At 44.1% G+C, this 15,922-nt stretch overlaps 1 protein-coding gene across 1 annotated transcript in view; it reads left to right on the top strand.

Annotated features, from left to right (window-relative positions):
- lrp2b (low density lipoprotein receptor-related protein 2b) overlaps window positions 1-15,922 on the top strand; it is a gene marked incomplete at both ends in the record, with an annotated part of 55,074 nt that overhangs the window by 22,885 nt on the left and 16,267 nt on the right. Inside the window, 24 exons of the mRNA XM_084456142.1 lie at window positions 183-630; window positions 861-1,026; window positions 1,261-1,419; window positions 1,613-1,902; window positions 2,203-2,406; window positions 3,064-3,306; window positions 3,568-3,693; window positions 3,995-4,114; window positions 4,818-4,949; window positions 5,204-5,408; window positions 5,501-5,796; window positions 6,595-7,111; window positions 7,244-7,396; window positions 8,419-8,589; window positions 9,019-9,242; window positions 10,387-10,564; window positions 11,051-11,247; window positions 11,713-11,958; window positions 12,436-12,564; window positions 13,472-13,591; window positions 13,951-14,067; window positions 14,893-15,009; window positions 15,220-15,357; window positions 15,475-15,597. Coding sequence (XP_084312268.1) covers window positions 183-630; window positions 861-1,026; window positions 1,261-1,419; window positions 1,613-1,902; window positions 2,203-2,406; window positions 3,064-3,306; window positions 3,568-3,693; window positions 3,995-4,114; window positions 4,818-4,949; window positions 5,204-5,408; window positions 5,501-5,796; window positions 6,595-7,111; window positions 7,244-7,396; window positions 8,419-8,589; window positions 9,019-9,242; window positions 10,387-10,564; window positions 11,051-11,247; window positions 11,713-11,958; window positions 12,436-12,564; window positions 13,472-13,591; window positions 13,951-14,067; window positions 14,893-15,009; window positions 15,220-15,357; window positions 15,475-15,597 — 4,819 coding nt within the window. The remainder of the gene's footprint in view (window positions 1-182; window positions 631-860; window positions 1,027-1,260; window positions 1,420-1,612; window positions 1,903-2,202; window positions 2,407-3,063; window positions 3,307-3,567; window positions 3,694-3,994; window positions 4,115-4,817; window positions 4,950-5,203; window positions 5,409-5,500; window positions 5,797-6,594; window positions 7,112-7,243; window positions 7,397-8,418; window positions 8,590-9,018; window positions 9,243-10,386; window positions 10,565-11,050; window positions 11,248-11,712; window positions 11,959-12,435; window positions 12,565-13,471; window positions 13,592-13,950; window positions 14,068-14,892; window positions 15,010-15,219; window positions 15,358-15,474; window positions 15,598-15,922) is intronic.

The following is a 15,922-nucleotide window of genomic DNA, read 5'->3' as shown; positions in this document are numbered from 1 at the left end:
GAACTTAACTTGTATGAAAATACTCTAGTCTAGTATAAGAAAAGTATGAAAATATAATATTTAAATATAATAAATAACAGAAGAAGAAATGTTTCCTTTCACCATAGTTATCATGTTATTTCTGATAAAACCCTGAATCTCTCTCTATCAAAACAATCCATCATCATCACTCCTGTTACCAGGTGATCCGTGACGACATGGCCGGCCTGACAGACGTGGTGGTCTTCGACACCCACATCCAGCCCACCTCCGCAAACCAGGTGGGCTTCAACCCGTGCCAGGAGAACAACGGCCGCTGCCAGCAGCTCTGCTTCGCCCTACCAGAGCAACAGCAGCCCAAGTGTGCTTGCGCCCATGGCAAGCTCCTTTCCAATGGGGTGACATGCGGTTATGGTCTTGATGAATTCCTCGTCTTCACTACCGACTACACTCTTAATAGTTTACGACTTGATTCAACGGACCATTCTAGTCCCTATCCTACAGTTAACTTAGGTTACAAGGTGGTGGCATTGGACTATGACTTTAAGGAGAAGAGGATATTCTTCACCCGGTATATGGGGATAGGAAGGAGTAGGATTGGCTATGTGACTACTACATCCATCACCAGTCCCCCTGTCTTCATCGCCACTAGTAAGTACAACTAAGAGGATTGTGTAGGATAACAGTCAGTGAAGCTGTTGCGTTTTATGTAATGATTGATCTTTCTGTTGAACCTTTTTTCTAAATCTTCCATCTTTCTCCTTTCTACCCTTTTTTCCTCCTCTTTCTCCATCTTACCTTTTTCAATATCTCTTTCATTCTCTCACTCTCCCCCTCTCATTTCCCCCACCCTCTCTCTCTCTTCCTTCTCCCTCTGTCAGACCTGGGGGACCCAGAGGGACTGGCTTATGACTGGATTCACCAGCGACTCTACTTTACAGACTACTTCAACAGGAGTGTCCAAGCCATTGGGGTTGATGGACAGAGCCGTTCCTTCATTGCGCATGCTAACCGCCCAAGAGGCATCATTGTCGACCCCTGCTATGGGTTAGACCAACTGACATTGATGACTTTGAATGATAGTGGTATTCTGCAGTATCATTTTGCCACCGTGTCTAAAGTGAAGCCAGCAAGCGTTGGTGGAGAAATCATATGCATTCATCAATCACTGTGTAATCATATGTAATTGGGCATTGTGTGGTTTGCTGTAGCTGTGCAGGCTTAGACTATAAATCTATAACTGTATTATCTTTAACATTTACAGTATTTCATGTTTTATAGGTACCTGTACTGGACAGACTGGGGAAGTCCGGCGAAGATAGAGAGGGCCACACTAGGTGGAAACTTCCGGATTCCCATCATCAACACTAGTCTGTCCCAGCCTAATGGCCTATCTCTGGACTATGAGGACAGGATGCTCTATTGGGCCGATGCTTTCTTGTAAGTCAGGAATGTAAAACAATAAATTGCATGGTGATTAGGCATCTCTAAAGTAAACACCAGCAACTCCCTCATAAGAATTAGTGAGTGTTGTGTGTTCTTATGCATGTTTTTGTGACGTAGCTGGAATATTCATATATAATATGACATAGCTGGAATATTCAGAATATTCCTTTTTCCCTCTTTCCACCAGGGACAAGATTGAGCGCTCCACTCTGACAGGCCAGAACCGTCAGGTGATCCTGCGAGGCGTCCAGTACCCGTACGCTATGACCGTGTTCCAGCAGGACATTTTCTGGACCGACTGGACCACACGGGCCATCTACCGAGCCAGCAAGGAGGACGGCTCTGGGCTCACAGTCTTATCCCAGGAGCTTCAGTACCGGCCCAACGATATCCACGTCTACGCAGGGTCCAAGCAAGAGAGCTGCTCCAGCCCCTGTCAGCAGTTCAATGGAGGGTGTAGCCATATCTGTGTGTCAGGTAACCATGACAATGTCTCTCTCTTGAAAAGATTAGTGTCTTTGAGAATATATTGGAGTAATGTATTATTTTATGATTGCATATGACTGCACTATAAGTTAAATGTGTAGGCCTATATATTCCTTAAGAATAAAAGGAATGCAATATTTGAGTTTATGTATACGGTTCTATATTTTTAAAAATCTGTTTTTGGTCACAATGCCTGTGGAATGTAAAATAATTTTCCATCTCCCTCGTTTCATCCTCCCTCTTTCTCCCCCACCCCCCACATGCCTCTTGCCTCTCTCCTACCTCCCACAGGCCCCTCAGGTGCAGAGTGCCAATGTCCCCAGCAGGGCAACTGGTACCTTGCCAATAATGGCAGAGACTGTATTCATGACAATGGTCACCGTTGCCAGCCAGAGCAGTTCACCTGTCTTAACGGAAACTGTATCTCGGCCCGCTGGAAATGTGATGGATACAGAGACTGTCAGGATAACTCTGATGAGCTGGAGAGAGTGTGTGGTGAGGAATCCTAATAGGTCCCAAGAGAAGCCATTACATCCCTTAAGGCCCATGTCCAATAGGCTTCTTTTTCTGGCAGAAAATCTTTGGCATGCGCCGGGAAGAAGCGCCTGAATATAGTAGGCTATGACATCATTAGGCTAGGCTATGACATGTCATCATTTACTACGGCCACAGGATCTTATATTGGTAAAGGAATACCGTCCGCCGCGGGAGATATGGAGCAGTTTGATGGCGGTATTACTGCCAGGGGCGCTGCTCTCTCTAGAGGCGGCCACAGGCAGCAGCAAGCGCTTGCCCCCTATTGAAAAGCATTGAAAAAATGCGCTGAACCTTGGAAAAAGAGCCCTAGTGGAGACTAGGCCTTAGTGATCATTTGCACATGTAATTCCAATTACAGTACATAATTTTGTGCCCCACCTAATTGGAATATGACATGATGACCAATGAAACCCAGTGTGATAATGACATTGGTGGACCTTGGTGATTCCGTCATACAGTAGCTGTGTCCCTTTGCAACTTTTGGTAGTGCATTTTACTGTGTCGTTCCTGTCATTAACCATGACCTACTCTAGGCCGACCTCTAGCATGAAACACAGTGTAACATATTCTTTTTTTTTTTTACTCTTAAACGCCCTCTTCTACCTCCCTACCCAGCCTTCCACACCTGCTCAGCCATGGACTTCACCTGTGACAATGGCCGCTGTGTTCCGCTGTCCTACGCCTGCGACTACACCGATGACTGCGGGGACAACAGTGACGAGCTGGGCTGCCCTTTCCCCACCTGTAACCCCGCCTCTGAGTTCACCTGCAAAAGCGGACGCTGCATCAGCGCCGCCTTCGTATGTGACGGACACAATGACTGCCGTGACAACAGCACTTCAGATGAGATCAACTGCCGTAAGTGACCATCAGTTCAATATGAATTAATATAAACCATAGCGATGGGTGTAAGCTACTGTACTGTGATATAGGGCACATGTGAACAGTAGCTTGTGTTTGAAGCCTATCTGTCTCTTTACAGGTAACCTATGAATGAGTAAATAAAAACATTGACCCTGGTATTGAAAATATCAACATTGAGTAAACTGTAACTACGGTATGCCATTCTTAAGAAGTCCAGCTGCTGACTATGAACATCTTCCTTTCTCTCCTATACAGCTGACAGAACATGTCCGGCAGGCCAGATCAAGTGTGACACCACCAACATCTGTATCTATTCAGACAGTCTCTGTGATGGCTTCAACAACTGTGGGGACAATAGCGATGAGAATCCCCTGTTCTGTGGTAGGTTTAGGTCCCATGTGTTGGTAATGTAGCTACTGTAGCTATGTTTAATAACTGCCAAAATTGCTGCAAGGCAACCTTTTTAATAGACATTTTTATTTGCTTTTCCCTCCCTACCATGAGTTTGTGTTCTCTACAACATGGCTCTTCTTTTTGTATATTTATTCGTGTGTATCTGTGTGTGTGTGTGTGTGTGTGTGTGGTGTGCGTGTGTGTGTGTGTGTGTGTGTGTATCTGTGTGTGTGTGTGTGTGTGTGTGTGTGTGTGTGTGTGTGTGTGTGTGTGTGTGTGTGTGTTTCAGCTGGTCGTACATGCTCTCCAGACCAGCATCGCTGTGATGAGGGGAAGTGTATCCCAGGCCACTGGGTGTGTGACGACATCACAGATTGTGAGGATGGAACTGATGAACCTCCCTCCTGCCGTGAGTTACGACATCTGCAGCTGCTTGATAACAACGCACTACATTACAGTGTGAAGTATTACCAAAAATACTCAATATGAGAAAAACAGTTGGCACACTTTACTTTATATACATACAGTATATAACTATCTAGTAATTCAGCTGATATCAAACCTGAATTCATGCAACTAATGATTTTTTAGTTTGCTGTATAGTTTAGGTTTGTCCCGGTAGCAAGCTAGTTAGTATCTATCTATCTATCTATCTATCTATCTATCTATCTATCTATCTATCTATCTATCTATCTATCTATCTATCTATCTTTCAATCTTTCAATCTTTCAATCTTTCAATCTATCAATCTATCTATCTATCTATCTATCAATCTTTCAATCTATCTATCTATCTATCTATCTATCTATCAATCTATCTATCTATCTATCTATCTATCTATCTATCTATCTATCTATCTATCTATCTATCTATCTATCTATCTATCTATCTATCTATCTATCTATCTATCTATCTCTGTCTGTCTGTCTGTCTGTCTGTCTGTCTGTCTGTCTGTCTGTCTGTCTGTCTGTCTGTCTGTCTGTCTGTCTGTCTAGTATATCATCTACAGAATAGTCCATTTACACTCAAGACAGAGCAATTGTAGATATTATTAATTTATGTTCACTCTCTCCAGTAATGATTAATTCACTGTTTCACCCTATATCTTCTAGAGGATGAGGTCCGCACGTGTGGCCCCTCACAGTTCACCTGTACCAATGGTAACTGCATCCCCCAGTCTCTGACATGTGATGGCAACAACGACTGCTGGGACAACAGTGACGAGGCCCCCGAGCTGCAGTGTGGTGAGACAGCACTTAGCATTCTCAATGGATGGTTCCAACATGTGTATCACTACTGTATATACTCAGAGGAATAGCTACAGTAGCTGAGTTCAGACATTGTATGAAGTCCATTACCAGCGTGTGTATGCTACATGTGTGTATACTATGTGTGTGTATGGGTGTGTGCAGTAATATTCATTATATGATTGTAGATTTCTGTGAGTGTTTTTTTTTATATGCGAATCGAGCACTCTTTTCTAACTGTTTGCTTTAAGGACAACGGACATGTAGCTCTGACCAGTTCACATGCCCGTTGCCTTGGTACCCTGGGCACCCGCGGTGTATTCCTCTGAACTTTGTGTGTGACGGAGAGAAGGACTGTGCCAATGCAGCCGATGAGCTCCAGAACTGCCCTAACCGCACTTGCCACATGAACGAGTTTGCCTGTGCAAATGGCTTGTGTATCCTCACCCCCTTCCAGTGAGTTCCTGTGTGTCTGTGTGTGTGTGTGTACTGTATGTCTCTCTCTCCCACTAATATAAGCATGCTCTCTACCTTTCCTCACTGCCCAGCTGTGACCGTGTGAATGACTGTGGGGATGGAAGCGATGAGCTGGAGTGCACCTATGATACCTGCAACAGCTATCAGTTCACCTGTGGCAACGGCGCCTGCATCCCAGCATCCTATGCATGTGACGGCGAAAGCGACTGTCTGGACGGCTCTGACGAGGCGGAGAGTGTGTGTACCTCCCCTGAGCCCACTTGCACCCCAGGGGAGTACATGTGCAAGTCAGGCCAGTGTATTGACATTCAAAAGGTCTGCAACGGACAAAAGGATTGCACGGATAACAGCGATGAGAAGGGTTGTGGTAAGAGAGATGATGGCCCCACACATGCATATTTCACTCCAAATATAGGCAAAGATGTGCGCTATACATGTACTGTATACACGTTCACATTTTGATTTTTTGTGCGGCACAAAATATCATCTTTCACTTGCATCATGTAATGTTAAGTTTATGTTTCAATGCAGGCCTAGTAACGTTGTTACAGTATGTGGAGTGCAGCAATTCAGCGTAATATTTATTGAGTCTGACAGCAAAGAGAGACGTTAGGCAGCAAACCCAGGTTAGATGGGCGGGGCCAGGTTGGGTAGGAGCACAAAAAATTGAAAAATCCTTACTGATTTCGGGAGTACCAATCACTGGCCAGGATTCAAAAACAAGTTTTTTGCAAGAAGTTACTGCACCATGCAGTAACGTTGTAAGCATAGCTTATGTAGTGTATCAGAGTAAGAAGGATCTGGTTGGGCTTGTTTTCTTCCAGAAAATGGTCACATATAGGGCGTGGTGACGCGGACGTGGTTGTCTGCGTCATCAGTTTCAAACGTCTCAGTTTCCACCTATTCACACAATCCGGAGTATTCAAACAAAACCTGGGTCAGAAGTGTTTTCAAAAGTCGTAGGAAAAGTTATGTGGTTTCAAACAAAACCGTATTGCTGTAGTGTAAACATAACCTGAGTGTCAGTACATATTTACAATGGTATAACAACAATATAAAGTTGTGTTTTAATTTCTAAACCACTGTATTGTCCTTCAGTTAGATTTCCATTCAAAGCCAATCTTTTTTTCTAACCCTTTCCTTCTGTTGATCACCTCTCATCTAGGCATCAATGAGTGCCGTAACCCATCAGTCCACAAGTGCGCACAGATTTGCACCAACACCCTCACTGGCTACTACTGCTCCTGTAACTCTGGGTACCGCCTAATGCCAGATGGCAAGGCCTGCGAGGACATTGATGAATGTCGCGACACACCTGCCGTCTGCAGCCAGATCTGTGAGAATGCTGTGGGATCCTACCACTGCAAGTGTGCCCCAGGATATGTCCGAGAACCAGACAGACGTACCTGTCGTCAGAACAGTGGCATAGCACCTTATTTGCTGTATAGCAATCGCTACTATATCCGGAATTTGACAACGGATGGATCGCAGTTGACTGTGGTTTTGCAAGGACTGTCAAATGTGGTGGCGTTGGATTTTGACCATTACGAGAAGAGGTTGTATTGGCTTGACACTGGGGCGCGTAAGATCGAGAGGATGCAATTCGACGGGAGTGCGAGGGAGACATTGGTGGATCATAATGTGGGAGGGGCCGAGGGCCTGGCAGTGGATTGGGTTGGCAGGTACGTGGAAAAGGGAAGGGCATCATTCAGGCTTCTCTGAATTCACAGGCAGTCTGTTCTTTCTAAAACAAGTCTGCATGTTTTAAATGCTAAATGCCTGTCTTTCGTCTGTGTCTGTAATCTGTCCTACAGGAAACTATACTGGGTGGACAGATACTCCAGCTCACTCCATGTGTCGGAGCTTGATGGGCGTTTCCAGAGGAAGCTGCTGAGTGGATGTGTGGGGCCTAACGCCACCTACTGCTTCGTTCGCCCCCGCGCTGTAGCAGTCAACCCTAAATACGGGTAGGAACATGCAACCCACACTACAGTCGAGCTGGGTAGTATTTCAGTTAGGCTGCTTGTATTTAAAATCTGTTTCTATTAACAGTGTAATTTGTAATGTATTTGACGGGTTTGAAAAAAATCATCATGTAATTTGTAACAAATTGATCGACTCCTAAATGTGTTTGTGTTTAAAAATACTTTGCAGCAGAAACACCTTTTTATTTTCAAACAGGAACAAAGTGCACAGTAAACATGTTTTCCCCACCAATGATGCTTGCTTTTTTTTTTAGCAATGAAGCAAGGAGACATTTTTTAACAAGCTTGTATTTATTAGAATGTGACAATGTGAGTTGAAATATAATTTGGACCTCTACGGCGACACAGCACACAACACACACACATACAACTTCAGGTCACTAGTGGAAATTGTTCTCTGCAAGTCCAAGTGCTCAGTCCAAATCCTGGTCAGGGACAGGACTGAAGAGTATCTGTTCATCTACATGTTTTTCATATTGGGTTATTGGGAAGAAACCCTTGCACCCATGCACTCCGCTAAGCAAAGCCCAGGACCTTCTTGCCTATAATCTCCATTCCAGCCCATTTCTACTTCCCACAATAGCTAGAGTAGCCTATTACCCTATAAAGGCTATAGCAGCCTATATCGTAGTCTACATGATTGGATTCACCGACACACTAGACAGATAGCCCTATCTACCAATCACAATGTTCGTAGTCAGCACGTAGTCAGGTGCATTCATGAAGCACATTGTCATGCATTGTCAGGGAAGGGTCTGCATGTAACAATTATTTATATATATTTTTCTCAGATTCCTTTTTTTTTTTTTTTTTTTTTTTTTTTTTTTTAAATCTGACAGTTAATTCCTTGTTTAGAAAGAAAATCCAGTGTTTGGTACATTAACATGATGGTGCATTCATTCTCTCTTCTGTATCTTAATTCCCTCTTTTCCACTACTATATCGATCTCGCTTGTCCTTTCTCCCTAATTCCTCTCTGTTATTGTCCCTTCACTAACCATGCAGTTGGCTGTACTGGACAGACTGGGGTGACACGGCCTACATTGGCAGAGTTGGCATGGATGGCACCAATGCCAGTGCCATTGTCACCACAAAGTTGGAGTGGCCCAATTCTTTGACCATAGACTATACCACCAACAAGATCTTCTTTGCCGACTCTCACCTCAACTTCCTCGAGTGAGTTTAAGACTGCTCATGTCCTGATCATTGTCCCTTTGTCCAATAGATGGTGGTCACTTATTTTATGATAACCATCCTTTATAAGCTACTGTATGTATAGTATAAACCATTTGTAGATAATTAGACACTTTTTAACAAATGGCTTGTAAATGTTGTGAACAAAGCTATCCAAAGTTCCAGATGGTGCCATCATACCCAGATAATATTTCTAATTGTTTTCTGACAATAACTGTTTACATGGGTTAGTGATCCAATAGTAACAGTAGTGAATTGTCTGCAATACTCTGCGTTGTTTTAAACCATCTGATGGCAGCAAACGCATAATCATGACGCATGTCAACCAGCAGCAGTGACCAATGAGTGTGTGCGTCTTTTAGATAGACTTTTTTATTTTGTATTTACCCACGTTTCCATCTCTCCCTGTAGCTATGCTGATATGGATGGTCAGAATCGCCATCGTGCCATTGCAGGGTCCCTGCCACACCCCTTTGCTGTAACTGTGTTCGAGGATTGGGTGTACTGGACAGACTGGAACACACACACTGTGGAGAAGGCTCACAAGTACACCGGCACCAACCGGATAGTCATGGGCAACAACACACACCGCCCACATGACATCCTCGTGTACCATCCTTATAGGCAGCCTCGCAGTATGTAACCTTTCACCCTTGTGGGTTAAAGTTTCATATTCGTATGTTGGGAATCTGATGGGGCATCAAAGCTAATTTGATCAAGATGATCTTGTGATGTCAAATTCAGTTTTATATTTTATATTTTTATATGAGTGCTTGGAATAAGATTTTCCACGGCCCATCCCATTTCAATGGGACAAAAACTACAAATAAATCCACTTCTATAGAACAATTTACATGAACATGTTACAATTAATGGTGCAGTATGCAGTTTGTGATTTCCAATTAGACAGGTTGAGAAAAATGCAACCCCCTTCAGGCAACACCTTCCAAAGCAACTCCTCCAAACTGGGAGAAAACAAATGACAAGGTTCTCTAGATGTAGGCTGGTTGACAGGCAGAAAAGCCATCCAATCATTTCAAGTTGGCAACTAAAAATGATTGGACGCATTTACAGTATTACAGTCCAGCAACTTCCACAGATTACGGATTTATTTCATTTTATGTGAGAGCACTTTATTTATTGATTGCTGTGAGGATGTAATGAGCATTGCAAAAACGATACTGCACCTTTAAGGACACACACCACAGAACTAAACCATAATATAGCTGGTAACATGTTTAGAAGCTCAGGTCATCAGAACTAAATGGTAAATGGTAAATGGACTGCACTTATATAGCGCTTTTCCACCTTAGCGGCACTCAAAGCGCTTTACAATGGCCTCTCATTCACCCATTCACACACCAATGGCGGTAGCTGCCATGCAAGGTGCTAACCTGCTCATTGGGAGCAATGTGGGGTTAGGTGTCTTGCTCAAGGACACTACGACATGTGGACAGTTGGAGCTGGGATTCGAACCACTGACCCTTCGATCACTGAACCACCCACTATACCAACTGAGCTACAGCCGCCCCTACTAACTAACTAACCTAACTAACCACCATGCCATAAAAAAAGATCTATTCCTGAACAATCAATGGAAACCTGGAGTGTTTACAACTGTGGGAATCCCACCTAAGACAACAGGGCTCTAACTTTATAGTGTTCAGGGTGTCCTATGTCCTATTAGGGTCTGAATAAGAGCTAGGAGGAGATGAATAGAACATCTGTTTTTTTTGCTATCACAGCAGCAGTCCACTCTAACTGATTGGTGTTTCTTAGGTGAAAACCCCTGCTCCACGCACCCCCTGACCTGTAGCCATTTGTGCTTGATTGGTCCTGGTGGTACCGGTGCAAGATGTGAATGTCCAGACCACTTCATCAGCATATCCGTGGGCTTCAAGATACAGTGTGTGGCAGACTGCTCCAGTACCCAGTTCCGCTGTGGAGACAACGAGAAGTTAGTCAGGATTTCTGTTACTTTTTGATAGTACAGTATGTGAAATGTCAAGTCGGGAATCTTTTACATTGAATAGCTTAGTCACTACAAAAATACAAATAAAAGATTTCAGGAATATGAAGTCGAGGTCAGTTTATATTGTTTATGATGCTGTATACTGAGCACAGGATTAATGCTGAGCACAGGATTGTGGGTCAGAAAAGCTAGAAAAGTGTGCCGGCTTGCATACTGCAAAAAAAGACCAGATGTAGTTGGAACCCCTGGTATTTTTGCCATACTGCATGTGGAATACTATGTACTGGGACATACTACAAACCTTTTTGGCATACTATATAAGAGGAATGCGATTCGGAACGCAGCCACAGTAAGCAAAACACATCTTGTGTTTCTTGAACCAATCAAGTTTTCTATCTCACTGTCTACATTTCTCTATATCCCTCTCTTTTTCTCCTTCCCTTCCCCCACCCTCTATCCCTCCCCTCACAGGTGTGTTCCTATCTGGTGGAAGTGTGATGGCCAGTCGGACTGTGGTGATGATTCAGACGAACCTCTCACCTGCCCGAACCGCTACTGCCCAATTGGACGTTTCCAGTGTCAGGATGGGAACTGCACCTTTCCTGGCTTCATATGTGATGGCGACTCAGATTGTCCTGACGGATCGGATGAAGATGCTGCTCTCTGTAGTATGGGAAAGCCTATTTTATGACCAACAAAACACAACCTTATGGTTGTTGCTATCTATCCTCTTTAGGTTAAACATGGTGTCCCCTATACTTAAAAAAGAAAGTCTTTATCAATCAATCAATCAAAGCTTTATTTGTATAGCGCATTTCATACCCAGAGGCAACACAAATTGCCGGTGATGTACTCTACTATTAGGCTAAGTCTAGACTGTGTGGTTAAATAGTGCCATTTGCACTTTATTGTGTATTTATGAAAGTGCACACTGTATTCAAATCGGAGACACTCATCATTTTTGGAGACACTTTGAATGTTCTATTGCTCGTGAAAAAAGTTGTTGCTTTAATTCATTATTTCAGTTGCTATGCTATCTGATCCACATTTATTTACTGTGTAAATAAGCAACATCCCCGACTCTGTTTCACTAACAATATCGTATGCTCTTTCATTGCATATTTACATTTCAGGTGACCACAGATGCCAGGTTAACCAGTTTCAGTGTAAGAACAAGCAGTGTATCCCTGTCTCCTGGCACTGTGATGGTGTGCCTGACTGCTCCGATTCCAGCGATGAGGACACAGAGAGCTGTGCCACCAAGACATGCATTCCAGGCCAGTTCCAGTGTGGTAACGGACGCTGTGTACCCTCCAACTACGTGTGTGATGCCCAGGATGACTGTGGAGATGGAACAGATGAGCCCTATGACATTTGTAGTGAGTTGGAAAATGGGAAATTGGAGATTAAAAATATAGTTGTAATTTTAGATTAATGTTCCAATAAGGTCTATAACCCACTGACATGGTCAGCGCAGACTGTTTTCGATTCAATAATCACACCCCCTATTGCGCTGGCCAATTCACTGTGGTGCAAGTGTCTTCTTTGCTCACCACAAAATTGCCAAACAGACAAGAAATATTGAGTTTGTGACGGACGAAACTGGTAATTCATCAGCGCTAAGGCATACTGTAATGCCGCCTAGCGCCTATATGAAAATAGGGCCCATAATGTAAAAAAATAAATAAAAATCTCTAAGTAAAATAATTTAAAATTACGCAGTTGACTACAGTATATGATACAGTAGGCCTATCTAATGTCAGATGGTCCACTTCATTCAAGTCAGTTTTTTGATGATGATGATAATCCAATAACCTCCCCAACACACACACACATCTTTCTCCCTGCTTCTATAGTGGGACCGGACCATAAGTGTGATGAACATACAGAGTTTTCCTGTAAGACCAACTATCGCTGTATTCCCCAGTGGGCCGTGTGTGACGGCTCCAACGACTGCATTGACAACAGCGACGAACAGGGTTGCGGTAAGTGTGTGTTGGTGTATGTGTGTGAACAGGGTTGAGGTGAGTGTGTGTTGGTGTATGTGTGTGAACAGGGTTGCAGTGAGTGTGTGTTGGTGTATGTGTGTGAACAGGGTTGCAGTGAGTGTGTGTTGGTGTACAGTATGTGTGTGAACAGGGTTTCAGTGAGTGTGTGTTGGTGTACAGTATGTGTGTGAACAGGGTTGCGGTAAGTGTGTGTTGGTGTATGTGTGTGAACAGGGTTGCGGTAAGTGTGTGTTGGTGTATGTGTGTGAACAGGGTTGAGGTGAGTGTGTGTTGGTGTATGTGTGTGAACAGGGTTGCGGTGAGTGTGTGTTGGTGTATGTGTGTGAACAGGGTTGAGGTGAGTGTGTGTTGGTGTATGTGTGTGAACAGGGTTGAGGTGAGTGTGTGTTGGTGTATGTGTGTGAACAGGGTTGCAGTGAGTGTGTGTTGGTGTATGTGTGTGAACAGGGTTGTGGTGAGTGTGTGTTGGTGTATGTGTGTGAACAGGGTTGTGGTAAGTGTGTGTTGGTGTATGTGTGTGAACAGGGTTGAGGTGAGTGTGTGTTGGTGTTAGTGTGTGAACAGGGTTGCGGTTAGTGTGTGTTGGTGTACAGTATGTGTGTGAACAGGGTTGCGGTGAGTGTGTGTTGGTGTATGTGTGTGTACAGGGTTGCAGTGAGTGTGTGTTGGTGTATGTGTGTGAACAGGGTTGTGGTGAGTGTGTGTTGGTGTATGTGTGTGAACAGGGTTGCAGTGAGTGTGTGTTGGTGCACGTGTGTGCGCGTGTGTTTGACCTACAAAAAATACTGGCGAAAGATTTTTTGTAAACATTTTTTTAAAGATTTTTTTTTAAATAAAAAAAATAAAGCCCTTTCTGACCTCCCATACTTTTTCTCACCCACAGAGGCAGTGACCTGTGACCCCGTAGGAGATTTCCGCTGTGAGAACCACCGCTGTGTGCCAATCCGCTGGAAGTGTGATGGCAGCAATGACTGTGGCGATGGTTCTGACGAGCGGGACTGTCGTGAGTCACTTCCATAACCATGGATAGAGGTTAACACTGAAACATTAGCTAGGTCATCCCCAATAGCCTGGTCTAGAGATCACCACCATTCCCACAACATATTGGTGTCTTTCAGGGTTGAGCAAAGAATTGAACTCTGCGACCACCAAATGTCAACTACATAGTCACTTTTAATTTAATTAATTGAAATGTATTGATTCGAGTTCTGGCTCATATACTGTGACACACACATCACATCTTGCACTGTACATAATGAAAAAGAGTAGATCTGCAATATATTACATCTTGTACAGATGACATGAAAGGATATACTGTGTGTGTGTGTGTGTGTGTGTGTGTGTGTTGGCAAAATACTGTAGAGCCAAGGCCATGTTCAGAGAGCGAGTATCGCTGTGATAACCAGCAGTGTATACCTGGAAACTGGGTGTGTGACCATGACAACGACTGTGGCGACAACTCAGATGAACGTGACTGTGGTGAGATGGACTGCTATTTGAAGACTTCTCTCTTCAATCTATATACACGTGCACACCTGCGCAAACACCATTTTGAACATGCAAAGTTAGCTGCTCTAAGACCTAGGTCATTACATTACAGTCATTTAGCAGATGCTTTTATCCAAAGCGACTAACAATAATTGCATTTAACGTAGGAAAAGCCAAGTACTACTACTTGCCAGAACTCACAAGTGCATCTTCTTTCTAAAACAAGTGACTAAAAGCATAATCTAGTGCTGAAGGCAAAGTGCAAGAATAGCAATCTAAAGTACAGTGCAATACAATACAATACAATAAAATACAATAAGTGCTTAGGAAGGAGGATTGTTGTAGTACTTCTTAAAGAGATGAGTTTTGAGCCTGCGACGAAAGATGGGCAGCGACTCTGCTGTCCTGACATCAGTGGGCAGTTCGTTCCACCACTGCGGGGCCAGGACAGAGAAGAGCCGTGACCGTGTCGATCGACCACAGGGGCCTCGGAGTGACTGGGCAACCAGTTGCCCCGAGGTAGCAGAGCGTAGCGGTCGGGAGGGGGTGTAGGGTTTGACCATGGCCTGGAGGGGGCTGTTTCTTTCATTGCCCTGTAGGTTAGGTTACTGTACATACTGTACATGCATGCATCATCTGTTACACACACACACGCGCTCAAGCACGCACACACACACACACACACACACACACACATACACACACGCACTCAAGCACACACACGCACACACACACGCACGCACACACACACACACAAAACACACACACACACAGTCACTACATAAACCCTCACCTGATCTTATCTCCTGCCTCCAGAGTTGCAGACATGTCGCCCTGGTCTGTTCCAGTGCGAGTCTGGTCACTGTATTCCTGCTACTTTGAAGTGTGATGGACGGCCAGACTGTCTGGACGTCTCTGACGAGAGCGCCTGTCGTAAGTCAGTCACCGTCACATAAAGTAACCACTGTGTTATGTGTTATAGCAACAATAGCTATTTCGCAGCACCATGAAGAGTATACTTCCCCACCAAAACACAATTGTGTAGTGTCTTTAGATACACTGCCCTTGTGTTCCTAGCGTACTATTACAAAGAGAAAGTGACAGACCTGTTTATCATTATTTATTTCCTTCTCTTTACCTCAGCGACCCGCTTCCCAGGGGGCCGCTGGTGCCCCTCACACCAGTTCCAGTGTAAGAACCGCCTGTGTGTGAGCCAGGGCTGGGTGTGTGATGGGATCAACGACTGTGGAGACAGCTCTGATGAGGAAATCAGCTTGTGCTGTAAGGCACACACATACACCCACCTACTCACCCACCCTCCCACACACAAACACACACACACACACACACACACACACACATATTGACACTTATTCCTCTTGTGGTTGTGTTTGCCAGGGAACATCACATGTGAGATGCCATCAAGGTTTCGCTGTGCTAACGGCTACTGTATCTACTCTGGCTTGATGTGTAACCAGAAGGATGACTGTGGCGACGGTAGTGACGAGAAAGAGGACAGCTGTAAGCAACACCGTCAAAGCAACTACCAACGTTTACTAGGGTTTTAATTGAATGAGTTTACTAGGGTTTCAATTGTACTATGGATTAATTGAACACTTCCCTAAACCACATGGGTTTGACTGAGAGAAATATTTCTTAGCTTCAAACCACTTCTACAGTAATGTCTAGTTAGGGTAGTAACCTTAATGCAACTTGTTCTTGCATTATGAGCTTCAAGGTTTTGTGATTAGGCCACAACTCAACTTAATGTTACATAGCCCTTATGCAACCTTTATAATAGGGTTTAGAGTCGAAGATCTCTCAGGATAGTCTTCTAAGATGACAT

The sequence above is a fragment of the Borostomias antarcticus genome, assembly GCF_949987555.1.
Source record: "Borostomias antarcticus genome assembly, chromosome: 22".
Lineage (NCBI taxonomy): Eukaryota > Metazoa > Chordata > Actinopteri > Stomiiformes > Stomiidae > Borostomias > Borostomias antarcticus.
This window is presented reverse-complemented; position numbering and strand designations above follow the sequence as displayed.